This window comes from Pseudorca crassidens, chromosome 14, assembly GCF_039906515.1.
Source record: "Pseudorca crassidens isolate mPseCra1 chromosome 14, mPseCra1.hap1, whole genome shotgun sequence".
Lineage (NCBI taxonomy): Eukaryota > Metazoa > Chordata > Mammalia > Artiodactyla > Delphinidae > Pseudorca > Pseudorca crassidens.
Genome location: NC_090309.1, coordinates 52,624,059 through 52,648,403, shown reverse-complemented (window position 1 = coordinate 52,648,403; position 24,345 = coordinate 52,624,059). Strand labels below are relative to the sequence as shown.

At 37.5% G+C, this 24,345-nt stretch overlaps 1 protein-coding gene across 4 annotated transcripts in view; it reads left to right on the top strand.

The window, feature by feature from the left end:
- The window catches only part of PPP1R21 (protein phosphatase 1 regulatory subunit 21), a 57,079-nt gene extending 33,238 nt beyond the window's left edge, over window positions 1–23,841 (top strand). For all 4 annotated transcript variants that reach the window (XM_067703030.1, XM_067703033.1, XM_067703031.1 and 1 more), the window contains 9 exons: window positions 2,358–2,485; window positions 4,915–5,067; window positions 7,385–7,477; window positions 9,955–10,197; window positions 16,209–16,241; window positions 17,436–17,552; window positions 19,655–19,753; window positions 20,772–20,900; window positions 23,168–23,841. In XM_067703030.1, the coding sequence (XP_067559131.1) occupies window positions 2,358–2,485; window positions 4,915–5,067; window positions 7,385–7,477; window positions 9,955–10,197; window positions 16,209–16,241; window positions 17,436–17,552; window positions 19,655–19,753; window positions 20,772–20,900; window positions 23,168–23,197 (1,025 nt within the window). In that variant the 3' untranslated portion in view covers window positions 23,198–23,841. The remainder of the gene's footprint in view (window positions 1–2,357; window positions 2,486–4,914; window positions 5,068–7,384; window positions 7,478–9,954; window positions 10,198–16,208; window positions 16,242–17,435; window positions 17,553–19,654; window positions 19,754–20,771; window positions 20,901–23,167) is intronic.
- The last annotated feature ends 504 nt before the right edge of the window (window positions 23,842–24,345 follow it).

Below are 24,345 nucleotides of genomic sequence, written 5' to 3'. Positions count from 1 at the left end.
TTAAGAGAACTTTTATTTCAAATCTTTTCCCTTGATGCTTTGCCCTTAATTGCTTGGTCCAAGTTGGAAAGAAGGAAGGAAGGAAGGCAATCAAGAAGGCAGGCTGGGGTTTCCCTGGTGGCACAGTGGTTAAGAATCCACCTGCCAATGCAGGAGACACAGGTTCGAGCCCTGGTCTGGGAAGATCCCACATGCCGTGGAGCAACTAAGCCTGTGCTCCACAACTACTGAGCTTGTGCTCTAGAGCCCGTGAGCCACAAATACTGAAGCCCGTGCGCCCTAGTGCCTGTGCTCTGCAACAAGAGAAGCCACCGCAAGGAGAAGCCCGCGCACTGCAATGAAGAGTAGCCCCCGCTCGCCGCAACTAGAAAAAGCCCGCGTGCAGCAACGAAGACCCAACGCAGCCAAAAATAAATTAAATAAACAAATAAATAAAGCTATAAAAAAAAAAGAAGGCAGGCTGGTCTTAGTATAAAAAGAAAGATTTATAAAAATGTGTATCCTACAAGGAATTAAAATGGAAGTGAATTAATCTTTTAACAAGTGGCATTCTAAGTGAGAATTGTTTGATCTTTGGTCTCAAGTCTAAAGCAGGTAGACTCATAGGAAACATAAAAAAATAAATCTGTTGTCTAGGTCACATGATTTCCTTGTACCTTTTGGAGTTAAACTTTAATGTCGAGGAACACCCTAAATAATGAAAATATTTGGACTCGATAAAGAGTAAACAGTTGGATTGGGAGAACTATTATAGTCAAACTACAGTAGCTCTGATCCACTAGATGCCATGGGAGGATTCTTAGTATTGTACATCTTTTATAAGTATTTCAATCACCTACACCAATCAACCAAGATTGCCTACCAACCCAGTTGTATTATAGCATTGTATACAGAGAGTAAAATATTGAATAAAGCTTTCTGTGGTGTATAGAAAGAAAATGTCTACTCTAGGGGCTAGCAAGTTCAGTATACAAAAAAATGTTCAGTGTTCCAATTGAATTTTCATTCACTTGGATATCTTATGAATATATAGAGGATAATCATTTATTTTTAAGAAATATTAAACATAATAGTAATTACCAATTAGTTGGTTCCTTCACTGTGACAACTACCATAGTAGTGTAGGGTGTTAACAATAGTGAAAACTGGCTAAGGGTATCCAGAAACTCTCTGTAATTTTTCTATAAATCTAAGACTATCTTAAATTAAAAATTTATGTAAAAGTTTATATATATGTGTATATAACACAATATATATAAGTAATGCAATTTCCTGGTTTTAAATTTCAGTAAAAGTAATCTTATTCATAAAAGAGTAATTTTGTTAAAAATCATTATCATACTAGGTTAAATCTCAGATACCCTTTCTTTTTGAATAGTCTTATTCCCTTTTAATTATCTATAGGCTAAAATCAACTAAATTTCTTGATTCTGAATAAATGAAATTCTTTGTATACACACCTGCTATAAAAGTTAGTTTCCATGTTTTGTGATTTATTTTTTGCTTTGTTGGTAATGATAATTAATGCTGTTGTAACTGAAGTACTGTAAAATATTCAAAGGAGGCTGTATCATAAACACCTTTTTATTTAAAAATATAATTGCCCTTCCTTGTAAATCAATGTTGTCTTGGTAATTCTCCCATTTTCCCTTATTTCCAGGATGAAATTACTTTATTTCTCAGAGACCCAGAAAACCCCAAGCTTAGCTGTTTGGCCAGTTTCACCTACTGCTCTTTCTGTCAACACATTTATATCTAAGCCTCTCTTCTATGCTTCCATAACCACAGGCCTTTGTTATAGCTTTCTTGTACTAGAGGCAATAGAACGTGAAGCCAGGTGCTAGATTATCCAATCCTTATTTGGCCATGCAGACCTTTCTTATTGTTGAAGTATGTACTGGCAAACCAGCTAAGATCCAATAAGGATTGTGGGACATTGTGCCTGTGTTGGCTGTTCTTTTCCAGCCTCATGGTTTGTTTGTATAAGCACAATGTAAACTCTCATTTATGCCTGCTGGGCTATCAAAACAAGGTTTTTAACTGGTAAATATTGCTCAGGGTCCTTTACCTGGTGCTAGAATAAGGGCTTAACACTCAAATGAAGGAGAATGAGACCCACCTGCTGGGGGCCGTAATTGAGACACCAGGATGGTGTTAAGAGACCCTCACTACTCTATTCTTTCCATGTGAACTTGAGACCTAATTGATATTCAGCACAATCCTCATATTTGGGACCATTTTTTTGTCAGATTTGTCTTGTAAATTTGTAAGAGTAGATATAAGAAGTTAACGGGCTGGTTATCTGTATACAACTTGTATATAGATAGTAATGAGTTTTCATTTGATTGGGTTTATAGATATTTCCAAACATTATAGTCAAAAGGCTACAATAGAGCATGAACTTCCAACAGCAACACAGAAGCTCATAACAACTAATGATTGCATCCTGTCATCAGTAGTGGCATTGACAAATGGAGCAGGAAAGGTAATTTTTCTCTGGTTTATACTGACATTAAATTCAACTCTTAAATGTGCTCCTTTTTTTTTTTTTTTTTTGAGTGACCTAGTAGGAAAATTGATCTGTGTAAGGATTTTTGATTACCAGGCTTTTTTGTAAAATAAAGTTGTCTCCCTTTTCCTCCTTCCTACCTAATATTTGAAACAATATGGTAGTTACTGTTAAGCATTTGTGATGAGGAAGTGGGTCAGGCACTTCTGACATTTTAATGAGATATTTGATGATTGAAAGATTCCAGATGGTCTCACTATAGATCCTTGTGTGTATTAAAGGTCTGCTATACAGAAATTGGGATATAGAAAAAGAAAAAGAATTATAAGACCTTTGTTAATATTTTGGTTTCTCCCCCTCCAAGTTTTTTGTTTGTTTTTTGGCAATGCTTGTGATAATGCTACTTCTGTGGTTTTTGTACCCTAATAAGTACTTCTAAGATGACTTCAACATGTGTCTTCTCATTGAATTCTTAATATTAGATAATGATCATTTGGATTAGTAAGTACTTAATTGTTATTATAAACTGAGCAGAGCGCAGTTTCTTTAAAAATTGTTCTGTCTTGGATAACTGGTTTCAGCAGGTCACATTCTAAGAGCACATGTTCATGTGGCTGTCATCAAAGCCTTTAGTGACTAAGATTTCTCTGAGAACTACCCATACATATAAAACCAAAAGTACTGTATTCAGGACTATCTTAGCCCATTTATTTCAGCAGACTCAACATAATTTCTCAAGAAAGTGCTAATCTCTATCTGTGTTATATACCTTTATTTTTCTGACAGGTTGACCTTAGTAGGAGCACACTTTTTTCAAGTGTTTTAAGTTAATCAGAAATGATCATAGGTTATGGTAGGTATTCAGTGTCTTTCCCAAAGTCAGGCCAGTCTTCCTGACAGTCTGCTAAGTTTGGGGCTGTAATTAAAAGGTGCTGCCTTTCGGATCTGTCAGCTCGCAGGTGAGTGCCTACAGGATTCCTTAGCCAGAAGACCATCCCCACTGCCTCCTCTTTAGTGCTTTCACCCACAGGCATTCTGGAAACTTTCTGTGGATGATTCTGACTTTGATTCAATTGTGAGCAATTTCTGGAAAAAGAGAATGTTGACATTTTACAAGAGTCTCTGCATTTGTCACTTTTTTAGGAGAACTCTGGAATATTAAATACCTATATACTTCATAGCTTATTTTACATTTGCTTTGCCTGAAACCTTAAGAGTTGTCTCAAGGAAAGGTACTTGATCTTCACTCTGAAATTTTTATAAATGGTTTTTAGCTAAAGTAAGTATCTGAACTAAGTATTAGTTGGTGGCAGCTTAATACTTAGCTAATGTGATTTGATTAAACTAAATTTTATCATTTGTAATTTTTAAAAAACCCACTAGGAAAGTATAACATATGCATGTTAAAGAACATTTGGGAAATGTAGAAATATTAGAGAGAGGAAAGAAAGTTAAACCTCACCGTATACTATCATGACTAAAATGCAAACACTGTACTATCTATGTCATACACGAGGAATATACAGCTCAAGATTTTTAGAGTTTTCATTTTCTTGAATACTACCTAACATAGAATTTCGTTTGACACAGTAAAATATTAATGAGAAAGATAATCTTTTAGACCATTAGTGAGTGATTGCTTACTTTTTGAACAGTTTTTGCCAAGGTAAAGTACTCTTGTTTCACAAGTTACTTTTTCTTATTTATTGAAATAGAATACTCTTTAATGTATTGAAGACTTTAATTTTTCTGGCTAATAACTTTCTTAGACATTTTTATTTATATCACCATTTCATATAGCACTGTAGATTCAGAATCATGGCTCAGCACAATTATAGTCATGGATCTTTGTTGTTGCTTACATAGATTAAGCAAATGTTAAATCTGTAAATGACAAGGGTCTGCTGAATTTTCAGTCTTTTTCTTTCCTGTTATATTTGTAATGCACAGATTGAGATTTACAGAATGAAATTTAAGTAGAGATCATATATTCAATATGCTTGTGTCATGTCTTGTGTTGGAATATGAAACATTCAAAGTTAAAATGCAAACGGAATGTATAAACCCAAACGTATATATTTTGAGAGCAGGGGCAGACTTAGTAAGGTAAACAGCTCATAAACATTGTCTACAGAATAAATCAGAATCAGCCTTGGTTTTCAGAAACAGTAGAATTTGTCTAGATTAAGACATGTCACAAGTCTGGTCTCAAAATTTATACTGTATTGTGTTTATTATAAATCATTCCCTATGTATTCTTTTCAAATAAATGTGGGCTTTTGAGCATGTGTTGAAATTTCATTTCCATTCTGAGTATCCTTAACTTTGATCTGAAAACTATTAGATATATATTTTAGATATATTATTGGAAAATAAAATTTATCTTCTTGTCACACTTGGTTTAGATTGCATCTTTCTTCAGCAACAACGTGGACTACTTCGTTGCTTCCCTGAGCTACGGGCCTAAGACAGCGAGTGGATTCATCAGTCCTCTCTCAGCTGAATGCATGCTTCAATACAAGAAAAAAGCTGCTGCCTATATGAAGGCTTTGAGAAAGGTTTGTGAGCTGCTGTTAACATTTAAATCAGAGGGAAAATCTGGAAAAATTCCAGAGAATGGCAGTTGTTTTCCCACAGTTCATATTGTTTAGGTTTTATACAATTTTGAGGGACAGGTGGTTGGTGGGTGTTGTGAGGTGGGCGGGGGTCTTTGGAGAGGAGGATGGGACAGAGACCTGAATCTCATTTCCTAGGCCGTATTAGACTTAACGTTTCCAGTGGCTGGTAGAGTGTTTAGGGTGAGACAGCCAGGCAGCCATTAAGTGTCAAACTTGAGAAAATCTTAAACTTGTAGAAATAAAAAAAATTGAAATACATTTATAATTTTTTTCTCAATATAATAAGAATACATGATCATTGCAAAAAGAAATCAGAAGAAACAGCAGTACATGAAGAAGAAAGTCCCACAACCCAAAGGTAGCTCCTCTTAACCATAAAATTTTAATGTGTATACATGCATGCATGCACACACACATTATAAAAAGCAATGTATCTGGATACATAGACTGTTTCAGAATCTGTTTTTTCCTCTTTAATGCATTGTGGATATCTTTATATAACAAAAATGTATATCTATAAGTATAAATTGTTATCATTTTAATGCATCTAGTATTTCATCTATAGTATTTCATTCTATAAATGTGTGATAATTTAATTAAGCCATCCATTGCTAGTGGATTTTTAGGTTGCTTCCTGTTTTTCACTGTTATATGCAATACTACAGGGGATATTCTTGCACATGCAACTTTGTGTATTTACCTTTCTCTCTTTATTTCTTTCTAACTTTTAGTTACACAATGCATAAATACATTCTTATATTACATGAGAGCATTATAGGTAAATTACAATCCCTAATTCCAGTTCCTCTCCGGAGGTAACTATAGTTATCAGTTTGGTGTGTAACCTTCCAGACTCTTGGAGCATTTGTACTCATCTCTGTAAACTTTGAACTATATGCAAAATATGAAGAATATAAAGACTTTTCTAATTTTTTTTTAACTAAAATGCATATTTCATTGTGTAGCTTCCTTTTTTCATTTAAAATATGTTTTAGAGACCTGTCTGTATCAATAGATATAATGGCTACTTTATTCATTTTAAACACAGCATTGAAATCTATGATATAGGTATTCCGTGGTTCATTTAGGTAGTCTCTTTTTGGTGGGCATTTAGGTTGATTCCAGTTTTTCACTGTTAGGATTATACTGCAATGGATAGCTTTGTAAATGCCTCCTTGGGCATATGTGTGGATTACTGAGAGGTGGAATGTTCTGGATAATGTGGTTTTAAGTTTTAATATTTACTGCCAGATTACCCGTAAGAGTGGTTGTACACTCCTAGAAACGTATAAGGCTACCTAATTGTTTTAATTATATCTTTATGATTAATTCCTAAAAATGGAATTGCTCATTCAAAGTCTGTGAATGTTTCAAAGGTTACCTTTTTATAGTTCACCAGCAATAGAAGTTTAAATTTAACCCGTAAATTTAATTTGTCAATCTTAGAAACAAGAAGTTCCGTGTTATTGTTCTAATTTTCATTTCTTTGCTTGTTATTGAAATAGAACATCCTTTCATAAATTTACTGTTTATATTATTTCAATTTCCTGTTCAAGTTGTTTACCTGTTTTTAAATAAATGTTCCTAATTGGGGTTGAAGGAGCTCTATGTTAAGGATTTTAGTCCTTTGTTTATGTCGGAAATATTTTTCCTCAGTTTGCTGTAATAATTTTTCAAAATTTAGAAGTTTTAATTTTTATATCATCAAACCAGGCTTTTTCTTTACGGTGGTGATTCTCAGGTGACTCTTGGAAAGTCAGTTCACCTATATTTTCTTCCAGTATTTTTGTGGTCTAAACTTTTTAGATTGAAATCTTCAGCCCATCTTGAATTTATTTATTCTGATATAGGTATGAAATTGGGGTCTAAATAGTTATTTTTCTAAATTATTGACTGATTGTCCTTGCATGACTTATCCTTTCTGCATTGACTTAAAAATGCAACATTTGTCACATAATACATTTTTGTATGTGCTTTTGTCTGTTTCTAGATTTTCTTTGCCATTCCTTCATCTGTCTATTTTGGTGCAAGTCTTATGGTTTTAGATAGTGTCTCTTGTAACTGGTATGACATGTTCCCCTTCATTCTTTTTCTTTTCTTTTCTTTTTAAAGTTCTTTTTTTATGTGTATTAAAGGAACTAGTCTATGTGGACATACATCTGAATTTTATTATCAGACCTCATTTAGCATTCTTATTTGTAAGATCAGGGAAATGATGCGACCTTTTTCTTTATTTCTTATGATGCTTTTTCCATAGCCCCTCTTGGAATCTGTGCCTTATGAAGAAGCACTGGCAAACCGCCGGGTCCTTCTCAGCTCTACTGAAAGTCGAGAAGGCCTTGCACAACAGGTATGGCATCGGGAAAATCATGGTACTTGTTAAAGAGCATGAATATAAAATCCCCTATAAAAGGTTTTCATACACATAGAGCAATTTAAAAGGCTATGTAAGTAAACATGTAAAGTTAATTAACACATGCTAAAAAGCACCATAAGCATAATTCATTGAAAACCATTTGTTGATACTCTAAATAAGTCATCCTGATTCAACTGGTGTTATGATTGCCAGTAAAGTAATATCAGCACACTCTGGCCGTGCTGATTAATTATTTAGGTACTAGATTTAAATGTCTGAAATAATAAGGCAAAAAAGGGGGGTGTGGCTAGAGACTCAGTGAGTTATTTTCATTTCCTAAATGGACAGGAATGAAAAATTTCCAATGCTCAATTGATCAGTTGAATTTGGGTGGCAGGTGGAGGTAGGTGGTATTATTTTTTTCAGAAGTTGGTACAAACTGACCCCAGTTTAGCATTCGCCAGAGATTTATTTACTTTAACACCTGGCTTGCTTTAGTTTTGGAAAAATTTATTTTAAAGAGAGCACAAATTTATCTGAAACAATATTTTGCCTATGCCGACCTTATTTTCATTGGACACATATCACTTATCTTTTCAACATTAATTCAATAGGATGTTGAAGCTAAAAATTTAATCCACATAATAATTCCTAAAAAACAAAATTCCTGAGACAAACAGTGAAATGTGGAGTATCTTAAAAATTTATTTTAGATTTCCTTCTTATTTTATGTGAGGAAAGTAAGGCTCAAAGAAATTAAACAGCTTTTATCCATAGTAGCTAGTAAGTAGCAGAATGGTCTGACTTCAGAGCTATTGCTTTTCCCACTCTGCCATTGACCAGCTGCAGGCTAGTCTGATAAGCACTCCGGGTCTCACATCCTGCCTCTCTAAAGCGAGGATAATACCTACCTTTCAGGGTCCCGTAAGGATTAATTGAGCCAATGAGAGGCAGTGTGATAGGGTGAAAAGAATCAGACTTGTGAGCCAGACACATGAGGTCCCACATCCTGGCTCTGTTTGTTAGCTTTGCAGGTGGTCGAGCTGCTGGGACTTCAAGTTCTCCTCTTTGAGACGTGAGAATTGTAGGACTGTTAGGAGGCTTCAGTAGGATACTGGCAGGAAAATATCATGAACAGTGGTACGTGGTAATTGTTCAACGATGATAGTTGGTAAAGCATTTGGAATTCACTCTAAGATTGTTTTTATTTAATTCTCAAGCTTTCATTTGCCTTGAAAATTAGCTTTTTTTAAGCTTCTTATTGAAGCATAACATACTTAAAGAAAAGTATATAAATTATTAATATATTTTAGTGAATTTTCATAAGTAAACACATTAATGTAACTGGTAGCTAGATAAAATTTTTTAAAAAATATTTCTTTATGTAAGGTATATACCTGTAAAAAAAAGATTGCCAGGACCTCAGAAACTTTCCTCATGCCCCTTTCCAGTTACTACTCTCCTCTTTCCCCAGAGGTAACCATTATCCTGCATTCTTTGTTCTGTTGCCTGATACTGAACTTCATATTAAATGAGAATTATGTAGCATCTCTTTCAGATCTGGCTTCTTTTGTTCAACATTATATTTATAATATTCATCCATGTTATGTGTAGTTGTACTTGGTCCATTTTCATTCCTGTTAAGTATTCTGTCGTGTGAAAATACATAATTTATTTATCCATTCTTACAGCTTATGACTATTTGGGTAGTTTTCAAGTGTTTGACTATCGTAGGGCTGCTATGGGCATTCTTATACTTGTCTTTTGATAAACGTACATGTTTTTCTCTTGGGCATATACTTAGAAGTAGAATTGCTAAGTCATAGGATACAAGTTCAATTTTCAAAGATCCTGCCAAACAGTTTTCAAAGTGTTTGTCCCAAATTCCACTCCCCCAAGCACTATATGATAGTTCCAGTTGCTCTGTAAACATGTCCATCTTTGTATTTTCTGTCTTTCATTTTAGTCATTTGGGTGTTTTTTTTGTGTGTTTTGTTTTTATTCATTTGGGTGGTTTTAAATTGCTTTTTCTTGGTTAATAGTGACATTGGATACCTTCTTTTTTATGTTTATAGTAACATTCAGGTGCCTATTCAAGTCTTCTTTTCTCCTGTTTCTCTATTGGGTTGACTGTCTTTTTATCATTGATTTATAGAAGTTCTTTATATGTTATGGGTATTAGTCCACTGTTGGATACATGCATCTACCACTTCGTGGCTTTCCTGTTTACTCTCTTTATTATACCTTGTGATAAATAGAGATTTTAAAAATTTCATTCTAGTTCAATTTCTCAATTTATGGTTGTGCTTTTTGTATCCTGTTTAATAAAATGTTCCCTATTCCAGGATCAAGCTTTTTTGTTTTCACCCCTGTGAAGTAGTTTTGGTCTACATTCCATAAAGTATTTTTTTTGGTTGGTAAGTTTTGTCTGCATCATCCTCTAAGGTGCAGAACTCTCTGTTGCTTTCAAGGTTCAGCAGAGTTTGGAGAAGATTTCTAAACTGGAGCAGGAAAAAGAACATTGGATGTTGGAAGCACAGTTAGCTAAAATCAAGCTGGAGAAAGAAAACCAGCGAACTGCAGATAAACTGAAGAGCACAAGTAGTGGGCAGGTGGTTGGAGTAGCCCAGGAAGGGGCCGCCGTGGTGACCGCTGCGGGCCAGGAAGATGCGTCTGCCAAGGCTGTGCCAGTGCCCGTTCACAGCACTAGTTTGGTAAGTGTCTTCTTTTTTTAAATGGTAATTGGTGGGGATCCATCTTAGTGTTCAGTGTTAACCATCTAAAGTACATGTCACTTGATAACAGGAATAATCCATGTGCTCTAGAAAAAGCAGATTGGTAAGCAGGATGCCCCCTTCAAAAAAGCAACCTTATTAAATTCTCTTTGATTTTACATGTGAGACTTCCCCACGGTAAGGGCTGTGTTCCTGGAGAAGATATAGTAAGTCAAATTTAAGATGATTCTGTTTCTCCACTGCAACATTGGTGATATGGGGGTTATGTTTCTGACAAAGGACTAACTGCCTAACTTTTTATAGAAATGACGACAAATAACATTTTTAACCAATTACATGGTGTATTCCTAGGTAGTATAAAGCTTTATGACATACGTATAATATAGAAACCCATCAGGTTAGCTAAACTTCATAAGACAATATACTGACAAGTTATTTTGCAACTTTATATTTCTTGCTTATATTTAATTGCAGTGATTTAGAAGGTGAAGAAACATCTCTGTTGGAATTATAAAATTCAGTTACATTGAGAAAAGTTTTCTGATTATATTTTCCTGCCCACTGTTAAAAAAAAATTAGAAAATCTAGAAAATGAGAAATCAGGAAGGGAAGGGAAAAAAACCCTCAAAATTAGAATGATCTCATTAAATATATTTTCGTTAGCATTTTTTGAGAAATTTAAGGAGAGCCATGGCACTTTTTGACAGCCCTGTCCTAAGGCTACCCCTGTAGCTCACTGATGCTTTTGAACAGCAAGTCATGGTCCTTCTCACATCTCCCTTGCATCTGATTCAGAGCATACCTGATAGTAATATATACAAATTAACTTCTGTTTTCAAGATGTATACAGACCTCACTGCACCTCAACAGTGTGAGAAACGTGGATTATTATTAGTTTTCTTAGGTGTGATAATGATACTTGGATTATTTAGGAGAATACCTTTATTTTTTGGAGATAAATGCTAAAGTACTCAGGGTAAGGTATCATCATATCTGCAACTTACTCTCAGATTGTTCAGGAAATATATACACACACAGATAAATTAAGCAAATGGGCAAATTGTTAATTACTGAATGTAGATGGTGGCTACATATGATTATTATACTTTTTTCTCCAACTTTTCTATATATTTGAAAATTTTCATAATAAAATGTAGGGGAGGAAAAAAGAATGAAAATGTTTTAGAAAAGTAAAAAACGTAAAGCAGACTTCTCAGAGCAGTGGTTTGAATGGCTGCTATGCTCACTGGATGGTCCTGTGTGACCCCTGATGGCAAGGCTGAGTCTCAGCCACAGGTGTTGCACGTTGCCTCTGACAGGTGCAGGTGACTGCCTAGAAGAACATTTAGCAAACAGAGCAGAATCCTGACATCAGTTCAGGTACCATCTGGGGAAGTGCAGCACTTCCAGCACTCATCTTTGGACTTCCCTTCAGAGTCTGTTTATTGATCAGGTCAGACTCTTCTCCATTGGGTCTGATTTCTTCTTTCTCCTGTCTTCTCTCCCTGCTTCCCTGCATCTGCTCCTTCCGTTTTCTCCCATTTGCACTAACAGTAATTGGTGCTGTCAGGGAGTAACTATGGGACCAGACCAGGGAGGGCACTGATGACAGTGATAGTAATTGCAGTAATCATATGCCAGCCACGGTTCTAAGGACTTTTCAGTGTGTTAACTCAGTCAGTCCTCACACAGATCCTATGAGATTGCAGGTACTATCATATCTTCATTTTATAGATGAGGAAACTGGTGGACAGAGAGGTAGAGTAACTCATCTGAAGTCACACACTTGGTAATCTGGCCTTGTGCTCTGATGGGTGTCAGAAAATAGATCAGCGGACAAACGTATTTGTTTATGGCTTGCCTTTCTGAAGTACTGGAAGTTGGCAACACTGGTGTATTTGAGTCATTAATATCAGTTGCTGAAAGTTGAGGACTGTCTTTTTATTTGAACATTTTCAAAGGAGAGCACACTATTCTTACATATGTAAGTGAGAAAGATTTCCAGGGACATGGGAAACCTTTAGTACCAAACACTATTGGTCTGTGAGTGATGATGACTTTATTTGGGTTTGGTGAGTTTGGAAGTTGCTATAACTTAAAGTTGTCTGTCTGGTTAGCACGTGTGTGCTATTTCTGTCTGCATCTGTTAAGGATCTCTTTCCTCCCACCCACTTCATAAGGTGCTAGCAGAGTAATTTTCGTAGAGTGTGTTACTGATTATGCACTCTATTGCTTCTAGACTTTTAGTGGCTCCCCATTATCTATAGGGTATAGTCCACTCATTAGTTTGGCATTCAAGGTCTGTGAACACCTATTCCAAACTACCTTTCTTCAGCATTTCCCTGTACAAACTCAAACCGAGCTTTCTTTCCTGATAATGTTTTTTGTGTTTTTGCTTCCCTGTATTGTTCAAGCTGTTTCTTTTGCCTGGATGCCTATTTATTCATAACTCCTGTCACCTACATACTCAAATACTTTGCCTTCCAACTCCTCGACTCTCTTGAATTCAAAACTCTTCCCATCATTAAGGTACAGTTGAGTTGCCACATTTTCCATGAACCCCAGTTTTGGGCATTGTCTTTGACAGTCAGGATCAGAGAACCAAGACCTGGTTGGCCTCCTTGCATTTTTCACAGTCTAGTCTATATGGTGAATCTATTCCCATCCCTTGGTTGCTTTCAGTCTAATGGAATGAGAGCCTGGATAGACATCTGTCCAAAGTGCTGGGAGATGACAGAGAAGTCGCCTGGAGGGCTTGGGGAGGGCATCCCAAAGGAGGTAACATGGGTGTGTTTCATAAATGAGCAGGAGGCCAAGGCAGGAGAAGACTATTTCAGGCTGAGAGAAGGGTCTCCCCACATAATTCACTTTCTCTCCTGCACGTGGCAGATTCCTGCCGAAAATAACCTGGAGACAATAGAGAGAAAAAGGGAGGCTTTTTTTTTTTTGCCTTCCCTGATGTTTCCTTTTCAGCCTTTCTTTTTATCACCCCACCCCCCGCAACCTCCCATCCTGCCTTAAGTGAAGTTAAGTGAACTGAGTGTGTGTGTCTCCTTCTGTTGTCTTCCTCTTGGGTGTTGGTACAAAGTCTATGCCCATTTTAAAGTTAATTGACTAACAAAGGAAACTCAAAAGTCCCCAGAATATTCCTTTGGTTCAAGCACTTTGGGGCTGAAAAAGTTACATCAGATAGAAACTTCTTATTTCTAACCCTATAGCATTGCAAAAGTTAAATGTTTATTCTGTTTAATTAACATATCTAGGACTGTAATTTGAACATTCAGCCCCCTGTTAATTATTGTAATAAAAGATAGGGACTTCTCTGGTGGTGCAGTGGTTAAGAATCTGCCTGCCGGGCTTCCCTGCTGGCGCAGTGGTTGAGAGCCCGCCTGCCAATGCAGGGGACACGGGTTCGTGCCCTGGTCCGGGAAGATCCCACATGCCGCAGAGCGGCTGGGCCCGTGAGCCGTGGCCGCTGAGCCTGCGCGTCCAGAGCCTGTGCTCCGCAGCGGGAGAGGCCACAGCAGTGAGAGGCCCGCGTACCACAAACACACACACACACACACACACACACACAAAGAATCTGCCTGACAATGCAGGGGTCACAGGTTCGATCCCTGGTCCGGGAAGATCCCACATGCCATGGAGCAGCTAAGCCCATGCACCACAAGTACTGAGCCTGTGCTCTAGAGCCCGCGAGCCACAACTACTGAGGCCCACATACCTAGAGCCCGTGCTCCGCAACAAGAGAAGCCACCACAATGAAGAGTAGCCCCGCTTGCCGCAACTGGAGAAAGCCCATGCACAGCAAAGACGACACAACGCAGCCAAAAAAAAAGATAACAGTAACCTCAAGAAAGAAAAAGCACAGAAAACTACAAGTTTTCATTTTTTTTTGCTGAAATTAAAATGCACTGCTTAGGGCTTCCCTGGTGGCGCAGTGGTTGAGAGTCCACCTGCCGATGCAGGCGACACGGGTTCGTGCCCCGGTCCGGGAAGATCCCACATGCCGCAGAGCGGCTGGGCCCGTGAGCCGTGGCCGCTGAGCCTGCGCGTCTGGAGCCTGTGCTCCGCAACGGGAGAGGCCACAACAGTGAGAGGCCCGCGTACCGCAAAAAAAAAAAAAAAAAAAGCACTGCTTAAATTCACAGAATTTTAAAATATATGTATTTCAAGTATAAAAACAATACATGTACGTTGTAGATAATTTTAAAATACAGAAGAGTAAAAGAAGAAAAAAATGTTGACATTTTCCTGAATACCCAACAACCACTGTTAACATTTTTTTTACATAATTTCATACTTGGTTGACATTATACTATATAAAATTTAAAATCTTTTAGCATAACATTAATAAACAAACATTTATCCTGTTATTAGAAACTCTATGTAAACTTATTGATTCCATAGTATTCTATATAGAATATACCTTAGTTTACCTATGACATTGGTTATAATTTTTATTATTTTAAATAACATCTCATTTTTATGCATAAGATTCTTTCTGCATCCAGATGATTTCTTTGGGGTATATTCTCAGGGTTAGAGTTATTGGGTCAAAAGGCATGAATGTTTTTAAGTTCCTTGATCTCTACTGCCAAATTATTTTCTCAAAGGACTGTATTAGTTTAAACTCTCATCAGTGGCATATGAGAAAATGTTGAAATTATGAATTTCGCAACTTTTTCTTGAAGTTATATGATTCCATTCCTTTTCAGGACTGTTTGCTGTACCACATTCTCAAACCATAACCCAGGAGTAAAGGGGATAAGGGGTAGATCCCATGCTTGTGATTTATTTTGCCAAATGTACTCATATTTGAATGTATAAAATTAAAATGATGAGTGTGTTACTGTAAACGGTTTTTCACTGAAAGACTAATTGCTATTCCTGCTTTAGTGTGTAGAAAATTATGGCTCCTCTATAAAAAAAGGTCTTATAAAAAAGATCCTTTTACAGCTAGGTGGGCATAACATTCATATACTGCTCACAGTTCAGAGTAGTACTCTTGAGAATATTATTTAGAATCCATGAAAACTGTTTGTTGGGTATCATCTCTGATTAACAGAATCCATCAAAACTGAGTTTCCAATAGTTTCCTTAACTTACTGAGCCCAAGCACATGCCCTTCCACTTTGAACAATAAAATGAATTCAAGAACCATGACTACTATCTGGTTTTGAACTCTGAATCCACAAAAGCAAGCTTTAAAAAACCTGGCAGCACTTCAGTATGTCTATAATACATATACTTTTTCATTAGTTTAAATCTGAAGTTAATACTTATTAATGTCATAATGATATTTCTTCTTTATCCTTTTGACCTTTCCACCGGAGAGTTTGCTATTTGTGTTTTGCGTTTGGAATGTTTCGTTAATTATGGTCGCCATGAAACTGTCTTTAGGTCTCCTTGGCCACTGCTTTGGAAATAAGCGTAGCAATGACAAGAGGAGTTAAAAACTGTTCTTCCTCTCTCTCTTCCCAGACAGTTTGTTGGGTTTCAGTGAAAACGGCTAACAGCATTCTGACAGAGGAAATAGTGATGGTCACTATCCACTACTGCCTCATGACAGAAATCATGACTGTGGTTACTTATCTGTAGGTCCAGCTTCTTTGTGTTGAAAGATGATTGATTTGAGGGTAATCGTCTAGAACTCCACTGCTAGTGTGCTTGGTTTTTTGTTGCTGTTGTTGTTTTGTTTGTTCATTTTGTTTTAGTTTTTTTAAATGTTGCTTATTTTATTTTTATTTTTTTATTTTACTTTTTTGGCCATGCCATGTAGCTTGTGGGATCTTAGTTCCCCAACCAGGGATCGAACCCCAGGCACACAGCAGTGAAAGCTGAGTCCTAACCACTGGACTGCCAGGGAATTCCCACAAGTGTGCTTTGAAACAGTGTGAACTGAGAAGAGAAAAACATTACAAGTGTTTAAGCTATTGCGTTTGAAGTGTAAGCAGTCTGTTCTAAAGCTTTTTTCCCTTATGTTCTAGATTGGGATTTTAACCAGGACGTCTGACAGTGAGGTAATGTGTGCTTAACATCATGTTGTTTGTTAGTAAACATCTTGCCACATGTTTGTTGACAAAATCCGGCAAAAGTCAGCTTCATCTAATTGCGTTTCTGACAATTCTAGCAAATGTGGATCCATGTTGCTTTTCTCTCTGGGTCAGTTTTAACTGTCACCAATAAATTACAGCCTGTCTGTAATTGCCTCCTTGAATGACTTGACTTGGCAGTTTGACAAGCTCGCTGGCATGTGGCAGGAGGCTGCGAGCCATTACCCTCCCAGTGGGCCAGCTGGCAAAGCGGGGCTTTTCAGGGCCTTGACCATCAGTGGGCTTGGTAGTTCTTTTCAGCCCTCAAGTGACTGAACCCAGGTCAGATTTGGCTTGTCAGATAGGTTTGCACATTTTAGTTTTGAAATATTACAAGATTTTGAAATATTACAGATATTACAAGCTCACAAATAACCATTAAAAGAACACTGAAGTCACTCAGCTTTCCAGTCAGTATGGTAAACTGGTAAATATAGTTCAAGTAAATTCTTTGATTTCCTTATTAGCCTTATACTTTAGGTAACCTTGAACTTCTGCATATATTTTTAAACTAAACTGAGTGGTGTGTCATTGCTAGAGTAACTAGTAGAAATCTAGTCTGGGACAAGGGCCATAAATTGTTCATTATAGAAATAGTTTAATTTGTTAGTATGTTTAAGAGTATAAGAGCTTTTTTAAGATAATTTGGGGGGAAAAAGAATGTTCAGATTTTTAGGAGTTCCAATAAATGCTCCCCTTTCACCTGTTCTCTTCCAGTTAGAGGAGGACATAGGAGTCAGACAGATTGAGATTTTGAAAGTTAGGTGTGTGGCAAGTAAAAACTGAGTGGAGAGACATGGCCTCATGGGTGGTGGGCCTCCCAAGACTTCACTGCTGCTTTGTTCTCTTGAAGCCTCAGCTTCATTGTGAGGTAGGCAGGGTGCTGAATAAAAGAAATTTGCCATATATATTTACCTGCGCTGTCTGAAGTTTCTCCGAGGGGTGGGAAAACTAGGATTTCCCATCAAATTTCAAAGGAAAATGTAGGAAATGTCTTTTTTTTTTTTTTTTTTTGCTAAAGTGATATTAATTTTTTTTTTTTCCCTCTCTCTCTCTCTCTCTCTCTCAGAACTGCTTCATTCCACTGGCATTTATTTATTGAGTTATGTGTGCTCTGTTTAGGCTCCAGATGTGGAATCTCGGGAAGACTTAATTAGAAATCACTACATGGCAAGGATAGTGGAACTGACGTCTCAGCTGCAGCTGGCTGATAGCAAGTCAGTGCATTTTTATGCTGAGGTGAGTGGAGAGTTAATTGGATCAGGTGGATTTTTCTAACCCCTTCAGGAATTAGGTCACTGTCCTGGCCTCCTGCTGTTCACTAGAAGAGAGAGGTCAGAGTCTGTGTGTCTGCAATATGGATTTGGTTAGAGTTCGTTGAGATTGGTCCACATACCAACCAAAAATCTTTATTGCAGTGAATATAAGAGGTAGCCTTTCTTATGGTTATGCAGCATGTTTTGGAGCATTATAATTATAGATTATAATTATAATCTTGTTTTAGAGAGTTATAGGCAGGTAACATTCATAGGTCAAGGAATTTTCGTTTAGGGAAATTCAAAGCAAAGTATGCCTGGTTCTTTTTTTTTTTTTTTAAATACTCTCTAGTTTCTAATGACAACTTGTGGAAGTCAGTTTTTGTAAATGATAAAATGCAAAATGTAACCTCTTTCAACCTTTAAAAAATACAGAATCTTTCTTTTTGTTACATTTTCTTCTTCCCTCACCAAATAATTCATTTCCTTAAGAGGATTAGAAAAACACTATGCAAGATAATAAAATTATACAAATTCATTGATAAGAAGGGGAGAAAATGAAGGAAGAAATTACAAATATCAAAGAGTGAGAAACAAATGATAAGATAGAATGGATGTCGCTCAATATATAAGAATACCTGTAAGGTCTTTGATGGGAAACTTTTTATTAAAAGGTTAGTTATAGATGTTAGACGGAGAATTATAATGCTTTAAACTGTTAAGGAAATTGACAAAGGAAAGACAACACCCTTCATTGGGATGCGACTTTGTGATTTTCTCCTGTTTTACAGAGACAGAGAAGAGTTGATAGGAATCCAGTTGCTAGGAGTGGAGGGGGGCTTTGCTTCTTTCCTCCTGCTGAAATAAATGATGTGCCTAGCTTAGTGATGCATACCTGTTTGATAAGATGATCAGTAGTGATGGCTGTTGAGCTGTAGAAAACGGGGAGGACGGCAAGCTGGACGACTCACCATAGAACTGCTGCAGTGCTTACCATCCCAGCCACTCAGTGCACGCAGCACATCATGGTGGCCTGGTTTGGATCCCTAACTGCCTTCTGAATTACTCTCTTAGACTTGATTGTCATCCTCATGAGGACCCGTGCTTTGCAAAACTCTTTCCCTCTTTTTCAGGTTCAGTGCTAAGCACACCGATAGATGTGCGGTTAAAGGAGGGTGGTTGATTCGGTTGGCTGAACTTTCCTGAAATTCTCTTGTGAGGAGTGAAATGAGTAACCGGGGAATTTCTGAGGCTGCCTTATTTCCAAGAGATTTGCTTATCTTAGTAAATTCTTTCAGCACAATTGTGACACAAGAATTTTTAAATTGTTCTAGTTTTTCCTTGTCTGTAAACAGGAAGCGGCAACCCTCTGTACTACTTTACTGGAATGGTCGGTCTGAGCGTCTGATGTTGACATAACATTCGAACATGTCTGAACAGATCCTCCTTGTCAATCTCATGGTTTATCAGAAAATTTAGTGATCCTTTTAATGGCACGCCCTCTTTGAAGAGTAGTATGAAATAGAATTTTTCTTTTTGCTTCTTGATGTACTCTGTCTCTGGATAGCCTTGGTTAGAATCCCCAAAGAAAGCAAGTGGGATCTTTGAAGTCCTGCACTCACTTTTTTTTTCCATCTGTTGAGTGGGGCTGCAAAGCTTTTATTGTTTCTGTGATATGGTCTCCAATAAAGGACTTAAAACACAAGAAAAGTATCTTAGGATTCATATTGCATGATGCCACTTCCCTTCTCATCCAGTGTGGGTGTGAATGAATCCTGGGTAAATGTAGAAACTTCTGGTGGTTTTGTAGCCACTGGTCATCAGGCTAGAGCTAGGAAAAAACAGCGATGAGCTTGGGTTAGTAGACTTTCTTTCCCTTATTAAAATGATGAGAGTGAGGACCACATCTTTCTTTTGTGTGCTCCAGTGTGTGGTACAAGGCCTGTAGATATTCAGTAGATATTTGTGGAAGGAAGGGAGGAAGTACTTTCGGTTTGGGGGATTGTTTTCTAGTAACCTTCCCTGAGGTAAATTTGGTTTGGGGAAATGGTCTCTGGGATAATTGAATGTTTTCTGATTTAACAGTGCCGAGCACTCTCTAAAAGACTGGCCTTGGCTGAAAAGTCTAAAGAGGCACTGGCAGAAGAGATGAAAGCAGCCAGTCAGAACAACAGCAGACTTCAGGTGAGTTCATGCTACCTAAGCAGTGTTGGTATGTTTTTTTCATTGAAAGTTCTTGGGCCAAAAGAATCAGCATTTCCTTTCTCAAATGGTGGCATTTAACCTCTAGACATAACATTTTTCTAACCATTTTATTTCTAACTCATTTTAAAGTAACATCTCATTTATGTCAGGCAAGAAGTAGTTGTATTATTTATTGCTCTGACTTTATTTTAATTGTAAGTAGTTTTGTAGTCAGCATTTCTTTGAATAGTACTTATTTACCCAAAGCCCTTCTTTTTTCTCCTCCTTCCAGTTAGTCCTTGTCATGGTGGGCGGGAGGCTTGTTCTGTTCATGTGACTCTGTTCCTTCCCTTTACTGTTTCATAAAACTGATGTAAACTGAAAGGTAGGGCTGCAAAATTTTCCTCCTTACTCACTGCTTTGTTTTAAAGCCTAGCTTCCAGAAAGCCCCTATTAAATATAGAAGTGATACAGGCAAAGAAATAATTCATGCACTTCCTCCTGGTTTCAAATTCGTTTATCAGATTAGCTAGGAGCACAGGATTAGATTTTAAAAGGTCAAAGAGAGCCCGAGAGCTGGAAAGAGAGAGGAAGGTGCTTCTTCCAGGGAGGGCCCTGCCTAGAGGATGGTGGGCCGTCAAGGTGTGGGGTAGTGGGAACATGCCAGAGATCACCTTCCCCACCTCACCGAAGGTTCAGGAAAACCTAAGAGAATTGAGAAAGATCATATAGCACTCTTGTTTTTTTTGTGACATCTTTATACCTGGCACAGAAGGAAACTTTTTTATTTTTGCAAAGAAATTCCAAACATATTTTGAAGGCTGAGAAAAACCTCTGCCCTGTTTCTTTTAACTTTGCTCTCTTGTTAGGCCTGTGGCTTAACCTTCATATTAATTGATCAGATAGGTCATCTTGATAGGTTACTTTTCAAACATTTTTTTCCTAAATTAAAAAAGCTTTAGAGTGGTATGACTAGTGGGGTTTTGCTTTCTCTTTTCTTTTTTCCCTGGCCATTTAGGATGAGCTGACGACTACCAAGAGGAGTTATGAGGATCAGTTAAGTATGATGAGCGACCACCTGTGCAGCATGAACGAGACACTATCTAAACAGAGAGAAGAGATTGACACACTAAAGATGTCTAGTAAGGTAGGGGAGGAAGGGGTCTCTCTGCAGTGTAATATTTAATATTTAATGTATTTAATACAAGGTATTTCATTGCTGTGTGTTTCAGAAACAAAAGGTTAAGAGATCTGAAGTGTTTATAAATCATTTCACTTGTCTTCTTATCTGAAAGTAGAATGAAGATTGTTTGATTGAGTTGTAAGTTGAGAGGAGGTCTAACCTCTGAGGCCCTAACACTGTGACGGTTGCTTTTTGGCATTTTTGGCATTTTGGGCATTTCTGCTACTGTTCTGTTAGTTAGGAGGATTCTTGGGGGGTTTATGATGGGGATTACTCTATCTATGTGAATCTAAAATGGTGCTGTTGAAGAGTAACCTTCTTTAGCAAATTTATTCTCATACATATTCATATAACCTAGGACTGTCTTGTCCTTTAAATTCCAAAAACTTCATAGATTTCATTTCCCATAAAGCCTCTGCTTGTCCAGGCTCGGGTCAGTAGATATTGGTAATGTTTTTGTGTTGAAGGGCATATCCACGTATCATGTCTCTTTGTTGTATCATAATGTATATACTCTTATCATGAAAGGTAAGCTTCAAGAGGCCAGAGAGTTGGTTTCATGTATCATCTCAGATGCTTGGCATATTTTGATAACTCAGACAATACTCTGCCACCAGCAGCTTGGATTTACTGTCTCCAGCCTGTGCTCTTTGAAATCCACTGCTGCCCCTTACCGATCTAGCAGGCATGTATTGAGTTCCTGCCGTGTGCTGGCTCTGGGGAAGACATAGAGATGAACAAACTATAGCTTCATTTTAGCATCTGCCAGTGGTGGTACAGAGCAGCATCCCACTCAGTTGGTATCTCCTTGGAAAATGTATCATGTTAATGCACTAGAATCTGCGTTACGTAATTTTGCTTCTCAGTGGAGTTTTGTGTTATTGTTTGGCCTCTGGCTTCTTCAGAGAATGTCTGTCATGCTTTTCTGGGACATGTTGTGATGATTGTAACCACCAGTGTGGTTCTGATTCCGGTTCTCCAGTTACTTGTGCTTCAGGAACTTTAGCTTGGAGGTAGAGGGTGGAGTGTTGGGCCTCCTTTAACCCTTTTGGCCTCTTGATATTCCATCAGGGCAATAGCCGACTCATGTAGAAAGCACATGTGTTAGTGGGAGTAGTAGGAGAAAGCCTGCTTTAGCACCTAACATTTGAAAAAAAGTAGCAGTGATTATAGGGAAAGTTTTCAGGCCTCAGAGCTGCAGAAGGCATTCGGTTCTGAATTGAGAAGGGTTATTGTGGGGTATAGCAAACAAAGCTCATTGTCCCAAAGGTAATTGTATTGCAGCCACTTTAGAAGTGAGGGAAGTTTTAAGCCCTCTTAGAACTTTTTAATCTAGTCCTTAGAATATCTGTCATTAATAAAACACTGAGTTAGAGATCCTTCTTCACTTTGTAGTTTCTGTTGTTAACCTTTCTTTGATCATTCTGTGGTTCCTGTATTTTGCACACCTCCCCCAGTTATTAGTCATTTAAATTGCTATGGCATCATCTTATGGCTGAGTTGACATGGCCTCCATTGGATGCCAAGTAAACATCCTGAAACCATTTGTTTGCTATGATCTTGCTCTTAATGTTTGTGTTCTGCAATCATTTCCTACTTAATGAAAAAAAGTATTTATATGTAATAGTTAAATGTAGGAATTTGAACCTCTCCAGAAAGAAGAAAAGTTACATAAAACTGGAAAGTCCAAATCTCCATATGTGAGGGAATTGGGAATAAGTTAAGACATCTTCTCTCTAACTTGTTCTCAACTGGTATCTGATCTTCCCCTTGACAGTAATCATTCCCATTGGGGTGTTAGTTGGCACATGTTCAAAATTAGTACCTATTAAGACCCTTTAAAAGGTGTTTATTTCAACAGTAAAGGAACATGTTCAGGCTAAAAGTTTTTATCAGCTTTATGAAATCATAAACTACATTGTCTTTGGAACAAAATGAATATTTGAGGTTTGATAAATCCAAGATAGCTTTCTTTTCTTTCTTTATTGCCTGTCCTCAGACCCCAGGGGAATAAGCTTCATGGACGGAGAAAGTGGGGAGAGTTAAAAGTAACAAACTGCTCTGTGATTCCTGTTCAAAAGTTAGCGATGCAAGGTTATCAGCTGTTCTCCCTCTTGGAAACTAAAGTTTTCCACAGTGAAATATGGCTTCCAGACAGCTTGGTGTCTAAACTGTGTGAATGATTTTTCTAGAGGTTGACGTTCTTATTGTTGACATTTTTCTTTGCACAGGGGAATTCTAAAAAGAACAAGAGTCGATAGTTTACAGAGAGCTGGTTGGTGACTTCTTTGCAGAGCTGCTACTGCTGCGCGGAGCTGCGGGGCCGAGACTCCACGTCCAGGGCTGGCCGCCTTCAGGAAGCTGGAGTGTTGTTGGACCTAGTAAAGTAGTCAGTGTTGTAAATGGCCTTGAAGTATTTAAAATATATTTGTAGCCAGTAAGGTAAATCCAGAATTTGATGTTGACAGTGAAACGGAAAACAGTACACATACCATGGATATTGTAGGTTTCCTTATGCTGTTTTTACTGTGCACTTTTTAAAATTAGGCTTTAATTTCAGTATGTAAGAACAACAAATATTTTGTATATTTTCAAACTCAGTGATATGGTAATCAATTTGGTATCTGTGGAATAGGTATGTGTTTCTGGATAAAATGCTTAAATTGTCAAACTGTCATTAATTCTTACTGTAATTGAAAGCAGTTTCCAATTCTTTTTGATGACTTGTTCATTCTCTCTCTCTCTCCCTCCCTCTCTCCTGCTCTCTCTGTTCTGGAGGGAGTGGGCCTTGAAAACTTCAGATCTTGTGGGTTTATTATCATTGTCTTCAGCTCTTCAGTACCCTCTCTGTGTTGGAATAATAGCTTAAGGAAATTGATGTCAATAAATTCGTACTTATATCAAACTTTCAGTCTCTCTATGAAAATCTGATGAAGGAAACTAAAACTTATTAAAGTAAGCTTCACAAAATTACCAAATCCCAATTGATTTTGATATAATCTTTCTAATCCCCCAAATTGGAATAATTGTACAGTTAATCCTTTAATAAGGCTTTGAGTACCTCCCAAGGTACTTGTAACCATGCTTCAAGCAAGGACCCTGAGCCCTTTCAGGCTCCTCTTGGTTTCTTTCATAAACATTGTGTCATTTCAGTGTGTGTTTCATGGGTGAAATTTTTCCCAGCACCTCCATCCCCAAGTCTCTAAATATATTGCTCCTTTCTTCTGAGTTTCCTGCACATGCCCATTTCACTCCAGGTCCAAGTCCCCAGACTAGGTCCGCAGACCTGAAACCCCTTCTTCCTCACCTCCCTGCCTGTAGCTTCATCTCCTTTGAGCCTCTTCTCTAGGCAGTTGCTAGTCACCCTCCAAAAATGCTTTATTCTGTTTCACCGGAGAGCTCATCACCA